Source organism: Acanthaster planci, linkage group LG07 (genome assembly GCF_054643075.1).
Source record: "Acanthaster planci isolate LZ-2023a linkage group LG07, COTS_SCS, whole genome shotgun sequence".
In the NCBI taxonomy this organism is placed as follows: domain Eukaryota; kingdom Metazoa; phylum Echinodermata; class Asteroidea; order Valvatida; family Acanthasteridae; genus Acanthaster; species Acanthaster planci.
Genome location: NC_141783.1, coordinates 16,155,963 through 16,168,485, shown reverse-complemented (window position 1 = coordinate 16,168,485; position 12,523 = coordinate 16,155,963). Strand labels below are relative to the sequence as shown.

Here is a 12,523-nt window from a genome sequence, read left to right as displayed (position 1 = left end):
CCTCCATACGCCACCGTGAGACAGTATGGTAGTCAAGTTAGACCAGACAGCCACAAGGTCCGAGCTGAGATAAGGAAAGGACAACTATTTGCCATAGTTTAGCGAAAATGAAAACAAGGTGCTGCATCCATGTCACGGGGGATCAAAGGCTTTTGGATTGCCGGGGATGCAGGGATTACGGCCGGGACAGACCGGATGTTATGTCCCATGAATGCTCGTCATCATCTCCACTGCTGACTACCTGGCCACACACGCGTGGGGCAGGGGCCCGGGTACTGGACCCCTTAAACACGCTGCTGGTGGTGGTGATATCGCATTGCAAATTTACGATTCCTTCCTGCGTCTTTTACTGGGTGACATAAACCACTTGTCGTCTGTCATTATGCGCTAGATGTGTTAAAAATGCTCAGAGAATTTTCAATGTTAGCATAAGGCCTGAGGAGAAAGTTTTGGGCGGAGAGGTGATGGGTGGTCCGATATACATGGGTCATAATTTGGTTCCAAAGTTGATTTAGAAATAATCTGGTCGGGTCAAAAGGCAAGAAATCAGACGAATACAATAGGCCCAAAGGAACAGACCCTACAGAGCATGTGGCTGTGTGACCGTGTTTTAAATATTCGATAGAAATTCTGGATACAAAATAAATAATCTTAAATACAATGCCAGTTGTAGATCTCGGTAAGAGTAAGTTTGCACGAACGTGTGGCTGTAAAATTTACACAAAAAATCAACCCTTCCTTACAGTAACACAATTTTCATATTTTCCTGCTGGGGTATCTGAAAATATATCTCTAAACAATTTCAACATAAAATGAGAGAAATAACCGGGAACAACAATAAACAGCCTCATAAAAATGCTCACAGAAAATCTAATTAAAAGGTACCCGTCGTAACACAGTGTTTGCCACCATATATGAAGACAACCCGAGAAGGTTTAGCGACAAACTACCCCCCCCACACACACACACTCCGCAAAACTGTAAAGATGAAAGGGTGATAGTTTCCAATGCCTGACTGTTTAAAAAAAGTACAGTAACTCGGTTGTGTTTCAAGTAACTTTAACTAGGTGTAATTTGAAATGCAGGCAAACAGGAGTGATCGACGTTTGCCGGTTTAATCAAAAGTCCGGCAAACTGTAGATCAGGTAATCATAATGGCTATAGGAAACCATCCAGGATGATTATAAATTCCCGTCTTAATTACGGACAATTCGTGCCACACGCGCGCACCTTTTGGTCAGCTTCATTCTTTTGTTTCTGCGGTTTGTTGTCAATGAAAGTGTCTTTTGTGTCTGGTTTACGAATCAGTAATCCCTACTCGCGTGGAAGTCTGTAACTGCACGCGCACTATTGCTCAAAAGTGTAGAATTTCATGTCAATGGAGTTCGAGATGCTATGGTGTCCGCCGTACAGAGTTACAAGAGACGACAAATCTATCTGTGGAATTTCTCCATCGAGTAAAATCAATGAGGACTCCGAAAAACATTTCGCATGCATCTGTGTCACTACAACTTTAATACAAAATTGCTCAGGTCCGTGAAACTCACAAGAATTTAATGCACTATGCCCTGAGATTGGAAGTACCGGTACAAAATATCTGTTCATAATCAAATCTTGGCGTTCCCCTAAAATACATAGTACTGCATGAGCTCACACTGTAAGCAACCTCTGAGAATCAACGCAGAGTTTTAATAAGATTGATTTATTTTGATAGTTTGCTGTCTTTTTTTTTACTGTAACACAATGATTATTCTTTGTGTTTTACAACTTGTCAGAGTTTTACAAGTCGTTTCAATATGTCTGCAGTTGTATATGTAAAACAATACAACATTACTGGAATTATTTTAACCGAATGGTTAAATCAAAGCTATTCAAAAAGTCATTTCTGTAGACGGAAATGACTCAACCAAACTTCAAGTTGCCCTCAGCAAAAAGCGATAACCATTCTTATACCCAGACCTCGTACCTTCACCCGTCCGTGGGTGTCACCAATCCCACCCTCACATTTCTGCCCGACTTGATGCGATTATCACCGCGTCTAATCAGCTCGCGGGCCACTCGGCAAACTCAATCAAATAAACACTTGCATGGGCGAAACGGCCTGTTAATTACCACCATTACTGCAACCTGTTACCAGGGTCGGCAGAGCGGAAAGGGTATTGTCAACGCAAACCTCCAGCCACAAAAAGGTAAAATCTCGTTGGGTGTTCTCCTCAAATTGACTAATTGTTGGAATAATTGTTTTTGATGGCCTAGTGGGGGAATTTGTTACACCGCGCCTTCTGACCAAATTTTGTACGGATGGCTGGGTAAGTTGGTAAAGTAAAGAAAGGTATCGAAAAAATGAATAAATAAAAATTTAAAAATCGTTTATCTTGTTTCAAGTGTTATGGATGGTCTCAAATGCACAAGATAATGGTTTGGGGTATTTTACCATGAAATAAGATCCCTCTATGCTTTTACGGACTGCTCAAATCTTATAACCGAATCCATCTTTTATGTATAAACCTTTTTTACCCAAGTGACTAAATGTATACAATACCACCACGTGCGGACCGCCTTGGCCACGGTGATCGTATATATTCCTACGGGCAGCTTCAACGACGTGCATCCCATCGCAACACTATGCACTCATTACCATAACGACAAATCAGATCGTGACATCACTGTAAAAGGTCTATAGACACTGCAACGACGCATACGGACTCGCATGCTTTCAATGTAGATAGACGGTCACTGTAACTAAAAAAAATCTTGTGTTCCAACAACTGGGTTATGAGCCTATTTATATTTTGTGTTTAACGCACTGGTCGGGGAGAGCAAGCAGTGAAGCATTTCGGGGTGGTCTGAAAAGTTGTCGACTCCCAACCGGGCCTGTCGTGGTCGAGGTCGGGACGATGTGAGGCAAATTACAGCACGTTTCATTATGTAATTATAGGCACCCAGGACACCAAGGACAGACATCATCCGGTGACTTCCGCTGAAATTTGAACACGGTTGTACTAATGTCTATACTTTTTTTTACTGTGGGAAGGATGGGACACTTCATTGGCAGCGGCCTCTGTGACTACTTTTAATCCCCTCCGTCGCGAATGGTTTAGCAATTACCAGACCATAACTGCCCAGAGGTTTTTTTGCAATTTTCCCGATTTGTCGTTTCCTTCTTAAGAAATCCGAGCCGGACACAATGTCCAGTTTACAGCCACCACTCTGATTCGATCGGCAGCAAAGTGGACGGACTTCACTGCTGCAAAGGATGACGAAACCATTCGAAACACGCTCAGGCTGTGGACCGGCAAATTCTTCCAACTACTTGTCGAGTGACACCCATGGTTGAAGCAACCATACAACAACAACAAAAAACCAACCTACCCGGTCCATCAAAAAAAAAAAAGAAAAAAAAAAGTAAACATAAATCATACCTGCTCAGGAAAACTAAACATGCATCAGAATGTTCAGTGTTTTCCCACGCATGCATGACGCCAAACATTTTCAATGTCAACTCTTCTTAATGAAATTACATACTTCAAGATGCGTCATATCAGATTTGCTCGGGGTAAATGTTACTGAAGTTACTGAAATCAAATGATCATTGACCATCGAAATAGAATGGTTCAAACCTATATACCACTTTCCAGCATCTGCTGGAAATGTAAGGGCTTGTACTTTTTGTAGAAACAAGAGCCCGCGGACTTTTTAAAATACACTGCTTACGCCCAAATACACCGTAAAATTAAATACAAAACAATCACAACACGTGTAGCTATGTGCTACAAGAAGAACGAGGAAGCCTAGATTTTACACGTCACTCACGTACATTTAAGAAACCACAAATAACTGATGATGAAGAATTGAGCCTTACAGTTGACCCCGAAAGTTGACCCCTGATGGTGCGCTTCCGGAACCATTGGATAGGAAAAATAACGTGCAATGATGTTAGAATTTGTAATATTCTTCCCTCAGTTACACCTTTAAAAATCCAACTTGGAAAAGGGGCTTTGGAAAGTATTTGCTAGTTTATCAATTTATAGAAACTGAAAATCACCTGACCTGAAAGAGAAATATCCTGCCAAAAACTGACCCATCACTTTCCAAAAATCTAAAATAGGCCTATATGAATAACAATTCAAGTGGCAGTCTCGTACGCAGATGAACATTTACGGTTTGAACTTTTATAGTAATCTGTCGGTAAAAGCCAAAATAAAATAGATCAAAATATTTTACTGACTTTTTTAATTCATAAGGTAATAAACTTAAGGCAATAATCTATTTTCGCGAAAGATTCAAATATTTTACCTAGCCTTTGCTGACAACAACTGCGTGATGTCAACTCAACGGAATCTGGAACCCATCGACTACAGGTAGGTAAATCTTTGCAGCGTTACACATTCTCGTTTTTTATGTATAAGCATGGGAAGTGAAAACAGACGTGCACAAGGAGGCCTAAGTAGCCTACGATATCGCCGGACATGAAGGTCGTCAATGAAATCAGTTTTTTACCCATCTGTAGATGACTTTTCCTAAATGTTACTTGAGGAAGACAAAGGTAAAATTCCAACGTGAGTGTTTCATGGGTGGTTTCAGTTAGGAACTATTTTTTCCAAAAATTATCGAAGGTGATAGGACGGCCCGATGCCCAATGTAAAATCCCCAAAGGCGGACCGCGCGAGGGTTTCGGAAGCTTGCTGGGTGATCTTTTACTTTCACGGGCTCTATTCAAAACTTTCTCGAGTCTCCTTCAACGACATGGAATGTTCTCATTGTACTCATGTAGGGAATAACTTTGAGTAAATCTTGGATTTGTAAATGTTAAAAATATTCAAGGGTGCAACTCATAGCACTGCATGGCCACATTCAAGGCACAGTGCTATTGTCCGCTGGGGCAAGGGAGTATTTCCCCAACACACGTCAAGCCCCCTTGAAGTCTGAGCCCACTCGGTCACAATAATTGAAATTGCCGGCTACCCGTTGAGCCAATTTTCGATTTCCAGCGAAAAGCGACCCAGCACTGTCGTGCGAAACGTTTGAAGCGTTCACCCAGAGCATATGGCCCAACAGCAGACCGCGGCTTCACAAAAGCGAAGACAATTGTACTGCATTTTACAAGTAGCTGTCTCGCCCTTTGGTCTTTCATTGTAACTTGCCGCAACTGCGTGGCCTGAGAACCACAACTTAGAAGGCCCGGTGAGTCAAAAAAAGGTTGCCGAGCATTAAAAGCAGCGGGAACTGCCATGCTACCCGTCCTGTGAATGGTTGAATCTTAGAGTGTATTGCACCTGCACTGCTCTTCCTGGTTCACCCTGGAGGGCAACAGTTAAGCGAATGTCTTGGTTGCTCTTTTTAATGTGTCTAGAAAATCTTAGCCTCCGTGTGCATGAACAACGTAAAAGACATAGTCAAGCGGTCATGCAAACGCGTTCATCCGCATACATGTATTACAGTAAGTACTGTACATGTACATGCATATCATCTCTGACTACAATGCGCGTACATGTTCGTATGTATACAGTACATATGTACATGTACATGTGCATGCACTTGTACACGGCCCTTGTGGGGACACGGGCACTGATATTAGGCCTGGTACTGCTGTAAATGCATTGGACCATTGCACCCAAATCCTAAAAGCGAGGTCAAACGAGTGCTTGATCCCCGACCCATTTTAACTACCGTGTTTGTCTTGAGCGTTCTTCATTGTTTGTTGGTTAAGGATTAATTTCGCGACAGGCAATCTGTGGTCATTCTGTGGAAATGAGTCAGTACAGTCATGGAGGAATAAGAAACGGCGGAGTTGAATTGCACTGGTGAATACTCCACGTATGAAGTATAATGTGTCCAGGTTTTCCACAAGAATCAACTCCGTTGACGCGTGAGTAACACGAACACTGTAAGTTTGGCCATGGAGGAATGACCAAAAATTTAGAATGAAGGCAAATGGAGCATGAGCAACGTGGATTCAGTCCTGCTGATACCAAGCCCATTTCTCAGGCTTTTTTTTTTTACTATGGTGTGGTGTTATTAACCTGTGTCTGAGCATGGTCAGAGAACTTTTGGCAGGGCCGGTGACGTCATTTGTGGGTAAAATGAGGTAATGCCACAAGGGTAAAAAGCTGGATCGATGAGTGCCACTTAAGTCTGGGCGCGGAACGAGGTTGATTAAGGGACCAGTTTAAACCGCATGCATTCACACTATCTCGGTAATTCTCGTGGGAAGCTCAGAGAATTGAAGTTCCAAAACTGTGAATTAAATTTAAGTTCAGTAAAGAACATTAAATCCCCTCATGACATGAGTAATTTAGCTTGTTCTATTGAAAGCGGATATTGCTCATAATTTCAGTTAAGTAAAGAAATTATTTGAACTGGTGGCAAGAAGCAAAATACATTCAATCTAAGAACTATTATTTCATATATTTTGCTGGACCTGTGATTCACTTTCTTTCGTGGCGGCAAAAGTTTGGAGCTTCAAACGTGCTGTACGCAGCTTGCAAATGTCTCTAAATAGCTTTCCTTCAAAAAGCTTCATGAAAGTGGCACTTGGTCGGCTGAGAGGCGGAGAACAGCCCCCACAGATTTCCGCCGTTTAAGAAGTGCACGATGACAAAAAAGGCTTGATAATACGACTATGTCGTCCTGACCGTGGCATGGCATACAAGTCACGGCAAGGGGAAAAGGCCAATTGGGAGTAACTTAAAGCTCCCGGACAGTGGGATTTTTTATGAGATACACTGTACATCTCCAACGAATGAGGGCAACACTTTCATTTAAAACAGTGTGTTTGAGGCGAAGGTTTAGTTCCACTATTTATCAATTTTTTTATTGGCCTTAAGGAATAAACAGCGCTCACGTGTAGTCTTTGTATAAATACAATGATTTATAGGCCTGTGTTTATTTTGGATACTTATAAGAACTCATATCTTATTTGATGACTGAGTTCCACTTTGTATAAAGCAAAAATGTGGTTGGGCAGTGTTCGAACAATTCACAGAAATTATTTCGTTCAGATTATCTCCCAGTATGCACGGCTTCTAACTGCCAGCCGGACACTTCTCTACAGCCTAGGTAACATAAACATACATGTACATGTACATCGTACAGATGCCTTCTGTACATGTACGTCTCGGTCTGCAATGATGCCGAACAATCACACATCGTCGACTCGGTGTGTTTAACGAGTCCGCGTTCAGCGGCACTGCAACACTTCTTCAATGGGAAATCACCGCAGATATAACAACCGGCCAATCAGCAAGCATGTGTTGGCGAGCGGCCAATCACATTACGTACCGGCCACGATGGGTGTTAAAGTGCGCACCCAGCCAGACGGATAGGGTACAAGCTCGATCGAATTAGAACGCTCGCTGCAGTCTTGTTTCCTTAATTGTATGTCAATAAACGATCCAACAATGCATGAACAGCAAGCGAACGCTGTGTAGAGAGCGAGAAGTAGTGACTAACTTGAGGCGGTCGGTTCGGTCGGTCAGATAAAAGCCACCGAGAACCTATACATGAGTCATAACTATTCACCTCAAGACACGAATTACATCGGACTGGCACAGTATTATTACAAACCTGTATCACCTACCACAACCGGTTCGATGCTGAAAATGAATGTCCAGATAACAGAGCTGGAGAGGCCTCTATCCAGGGGGAGCGACGGCCCGGTTAGCCCTGGGTGCAGCGAGTCCGGGTCGGAGTCTGACACCGCGACCTCTGGCGAGACCCCGTCCAGTTTGGACCCCCGTTTCCCACCGTCCATCCGCGACGCCGTGTCCCGTGTGCTCCAGGGTTACGACTGGTCCCTTGTGCCGATGCCCACGCGTGTTGCTGGCAACCCCAACGCTAAGCCGCACATCAAGCGACCCATGAATGCATTCATGGTGTGGGCCCAGGCGGCGAGGAAGAAGTTGGCCGATCAGCACCCTCACCTGCACAACGCCGAACTGAGCAAGACGCTTGGCAGATTATGGAAGTGAGTAACACTGCAAGAATATTCATTATGCGGTCCCAAATAACACTAAGAAAGTATCGCTTGATCTTAGGAACAAGATTTTTTTCTTCCATTGGTTTATTTCTGAAACTATGTTGTAAGCTTTTAAAATTAAATTGAAACGCGCGGGCGGTATCTTTAATCTGTACAGCACGAAAGCACCAGCTCTATCGTCCGTGATCATATTCCTTTAACAAGCATGACAAGCTTGACTTTTTTCTTCTCCAAGTCAATCTGTGCTAACTTATAGGCCAATCGGTTAAACTAACATTTTAGTAACAAGCATTGAAGCAACACATAGCCAATTACTGCGACCAAACAAATCTTCACTTTTTTTTACAATGCTGACGTCAGCCAGACAATGAGCTGCGTGAAAAGTGGTGAAGAAATTCCACTTACAGTGATTTACAACTTGCACTTTAGAACGCACTATGTTACACGTTGCTTCAACAATAGAACCCCCGAATATTTTGAACCATTCATGGTTATACCATACCCTGGTTGGACAAGGCTCACCTAACCTCCTTCCTACATGTCCCAGACCGACCTGGCACGTACAGACCATTCATACCTTGCTCTGTACTGTCAGACTGTAGGCTATCATGGTGTGGATGGAACGTGGTTAACAAATTCACGCACCGTCTTGGTAGTTGAGTAAAATGAAAGTCAATCGGCGGTTACTCTTGCGCAACATTAAACACTGTCTTAAAATAAGCATCAACCACTCCTTGACATAAACTTTAACTGCAACCCGATATAACTCCTAAACCCCAGGCCTGACGCCTGCTGGTGGTAGCTCGTGTGTATCACGCCTTACCCAATTTTAAGAGGATGTTTCCTACTTGATTAACTATCAACAAAATTTTACCAAGCACGACTGGCTGTCGAAAGTCTGGCATGCCTGGTAGAGGCGACCATCCGACCATTTCCTGAAGTTGACTACGTTTTGATAACGAACAATCCTGTCCTAACGCTGCTCGACGTTCTTCGCCGGCGAAACGTTGTAATAATGGTTTCGAGCTGAAGGGTATACAAATTTTCCTTTTGAAAGGTATCGCCGGCGGTACATGCGATTCACTCTCACATCTTTTTGTCAGTGACGCGCTTGAGGGCACTAGAGTGAGCTCCTGTCAGTCACCAGATTTTACAATAAAGGGAAGCTATCAGTTCGGTCATAAACTCCGGTAAAGCTCTCCGAAGTTTGGAAATTCTAACCATTCCAAAAAAAGTCGCAATTGTTGGCATATGAAGTAAAAATTCATGGGCTACTGACGAAGCCCCCCGCAACTGATTGATAGAATTTTGCGAGTCACAATATGAAAACCTGCTCAACAGCAGACGCGGGCCTCTCTCGCGCGCACTGAAGCTTGAAGTCAAGGTGAACACCTTTAAAAAAGTGCAGTGTCCTTGCAGGTTAGTAATCCCTACATTTTTCGAAAGAGAAAAATGGAGGTCAGACATGAAAATTTGCTGTCTGGTGCTGGCACTTGAACAGAAGTTGTAATCGCTACACGTTATTAACTGTATGTCTTAGGCGTCTGAATGGATTATGGATATGAACTCTTGACCAAACCTTCGAAGAACTTGACAAGAATTTGTCTTGTAATTTGTCTTTTCTTCCGTTGTCAGACTGTTGTCAGAGCCCGAGAAGCAGCCCTTCATTGAAGAGGCAGAGAGACTTCGTCAGCAACACAAGAAAGACTATCCTGATTACAAGTACCAGCCAAGACGCCGCAACAAGAACAAACCCAGCAAAGTCCCTCTGACCTCCGAGGCCACCGTGTGCAAGGGCTCTCGCTCTCCTGGTGATGCAGCCAGGGAGGATGGTGGTGAGCGGTACGCCATGCATGCTCAACCTCAGCAGACAGGTCCTCCAACTCCACCCACCACGCCCAAAGAGGAAGCCGAGCGCCTGAGCGGTCAGCCTCCCCAGAAGCGCATGAAGTATATTCAGCTAAAGGGGGAGCGTCCACACCAGCAACTGCCGGTTGATCTAGTGGGTGTGGACATCCGCGACCTGAGCAGCGACATGATGGCCAACATGGATGGCTTGATCAATGAGGATCTAGACCGCTACCTGGTCACAAGCTCTGCCCATGGACAACACCAACAGGTACCACCACCAAACAGTCCCAAGTGCAGCACCTACTCAATGATGAATGTCTGCCAGAACATTGGGCGATCCGAGCAGTGGCTCAACAGGCATGGGGCATCTCAGATCTCAGTCTCCAGTGAGTTGAAGCTGGAGGAGGCGATGCTGTCACCGGACCACCACTACACAGCCTCACCGACCTCAACCCAGGTCCAGCCCTACGACTACAGCATGCAGCATCAATATGCAGCGGAGTACCCCTCCATGACTGGTCAGTCCTTCGACTACCCACACCAACCTTCACAAGCTCAGCTAGGTTATTACACCAACAACCCAAACAGTCCCTCAGCAGTGTCTACGCTACCTGCATCCTACCAGTACCCTCAGCAGCAGACCTCACCAAATCACACCTCCTACGGCCTCCTTGAGGGGGCTCAGCCTGTTCTCTCTGAGGCACGCACATGGGACACTTACCAGCAAAACCACAACAGGTCTTGGGAGGACCAGACTGTACACTCTGCTGACAAACCTTGTAAATCGAGCCCCATCAACTAACTTTCCGAAGGTATTTCAAGTGTCCAATAATATGCAGGAAAGCCAATCAACTAACTTATTTGGGAACCACATGTACACTTGAATAACTGATGTAAATATGACTGGAAAGAAACATGCTGTGCATGTTCAGCAAACTACTATCCTGAACATTCTCCACTCTATAAAATACCAGAAATGAATGTACAAAGTTTTATGTAAATATAACTTCTTTTTTTCCAATTGGTTTATCCATGCTGAATCAGTAAGGTTGGGGTTAACAGGTGCAGAGGTCAACAGGTGTTTTTCCTACCTTTGGACGAATGGAGATGGTTACTGCTGTTGAAGTACATCACGTATGTAATGCTTCACCCAACAAGGCATGCTAGCAGTTGGTAACAGGCATGTAAAATGTATTCAAACTGTTGGGTGCTTTCCACGAGGCTTGCTGTGAGAGTGAACAATGTCATTTCTCTTACAGCAATGCACCCTTTGCATCCTTTTTTTCCCAAATACATGCACAAATGAACACCATGTGCAGGGTAAGCCTAAGTATTTCAAATGTGTCCTCTCAATTATGGTACATGTGTTTTTCCCTGGTGGATTATTTGATTGATGTAAATAACGGAACTTTGATTCAGCAGGCCTTGAACACTGTCCCACTCTCAGCCGTTAGTTCTGATAATCTGCATTTGGTTAGCACATGGACATCTGTCTTCCTTTAAAAACATGTTTATTTTACTCTTGTTCGGATGGTTTTACATCGAGCTGTACAATGGGAATTTTATAAAAGGTGTACATTTTAAGAGGATCAGTTCAGCAATTCTCTTTACATCTGTATGTTGATAGAATCGCAGACTTCACAGTTCCATCTGAAACGAAACCACTGCATATATTAGAATCAAAATTTCCATATCGGAGTACAGCAGGGGTCCTCAACTGTGACACGGCCGAAATCGTATTTTCATTATATATTTTGAGATTTGTCTTTTATATCACAGATGTATATTTTACAATATGTTTTGGTACTTTTTGATATTTAACAGAGATAAATGAGCGGTTGGGGATCACGTCAACCTTGAATGTACAAAGTAAAAATGAGGCCTTTTTACACAGAAGAGATGAGTTGAAGTGGTGAATGTGTTGCTTAAGTTTTAGTGAGTATAAATACGTAAGGATGGGCTCATTTAAGTGCACCTATTGTACTTGTTTTCTTTGTGTTAGATACACATGCATCAACTTTCCAAATTTTGGGGTTTTATTTTTATCATTTCGTTTCAATACATTCTGTGCTTTCTGTCTAGAATGGATTTAGGGTGAAACTCCTCATAAAAATGATCCCACTATGCCACAAGGGGGTTGTTTCATAATTTGTGCTGTGTTTTGTTTGGAATTTTTGAAAAGTAACTGTTCTTGTCCTGCTGTAGTTTGTTCAGACTGGGACCACACATACCATACCCCATTCTGGAGGCCCCACGCAAGCTAACACTGAACATATGTTCCTTTGACACTGCTGGGGGCTGTAAATTGCACTTGTGGTGGGATGTCGCCCATCATATCTGGGCGGAGTATTTGCCCCCCCCCATCCATTAGAAATTAAGTTTGATGGATCCATGGGGATTAAACAGTCATTAGATTGGTTCTAGTGAAAACTGTATGTGTGTGTGGGGGTTGTTTATATTTTTCTGCAGTGTCTGATGCCTGTTAATGGGACTGGTCACTGTTTCACCACACATCAAAATGAATTACTCCTGACATCTGACCCCTATCTATTTTGGACCCGGCAGCAACTTTGGGCTGCAGGACAGGGTGCAAAGGGAATTGAGATGCTCACTCTCCTTAGTCGAGACATTTCAAGGGAGATTTGTAAAGAGAATATGCAAGACAGGAAATATTGGTTAACTGCTGCTGCAGTA

General features: G+C 43.5%; 2 protein-coding genes across 8 annotated transcripts in view; one reads left to right on the top strand and one right to left on the bottom strand.

Annotated features, from left to right (window-relative positions):
* Positions 1 to 12,523, bottom strand: part of LOC110980221 (centromere protein P-like) — a 124,427-nt gene that overhangs the window by 47,471 nt on the left and 64,433 nt on the right. The gene's annotated exons all lie outside the window — the stretch shown is intronic.
* Positions 5,906 to 11,977, top strand: LOC110980220 (transcription factor Sox-10-like). Its single transcript, XM_022236681.2, has 2 exons — positions 5,906 to 7,966; positions 9,614 to 11,977. Exons 1-2 carry the CDS (start codon positions 7,503 to 7,505, stop codon positions 10,629 to 10,631), a joined length of 1,482 nt encoding a protein of 493 aa, XP_022092373.2. The 5' UTR covers positions 5,906 to 7,502; the 3' UTR covers positions 10,632 to 11,977.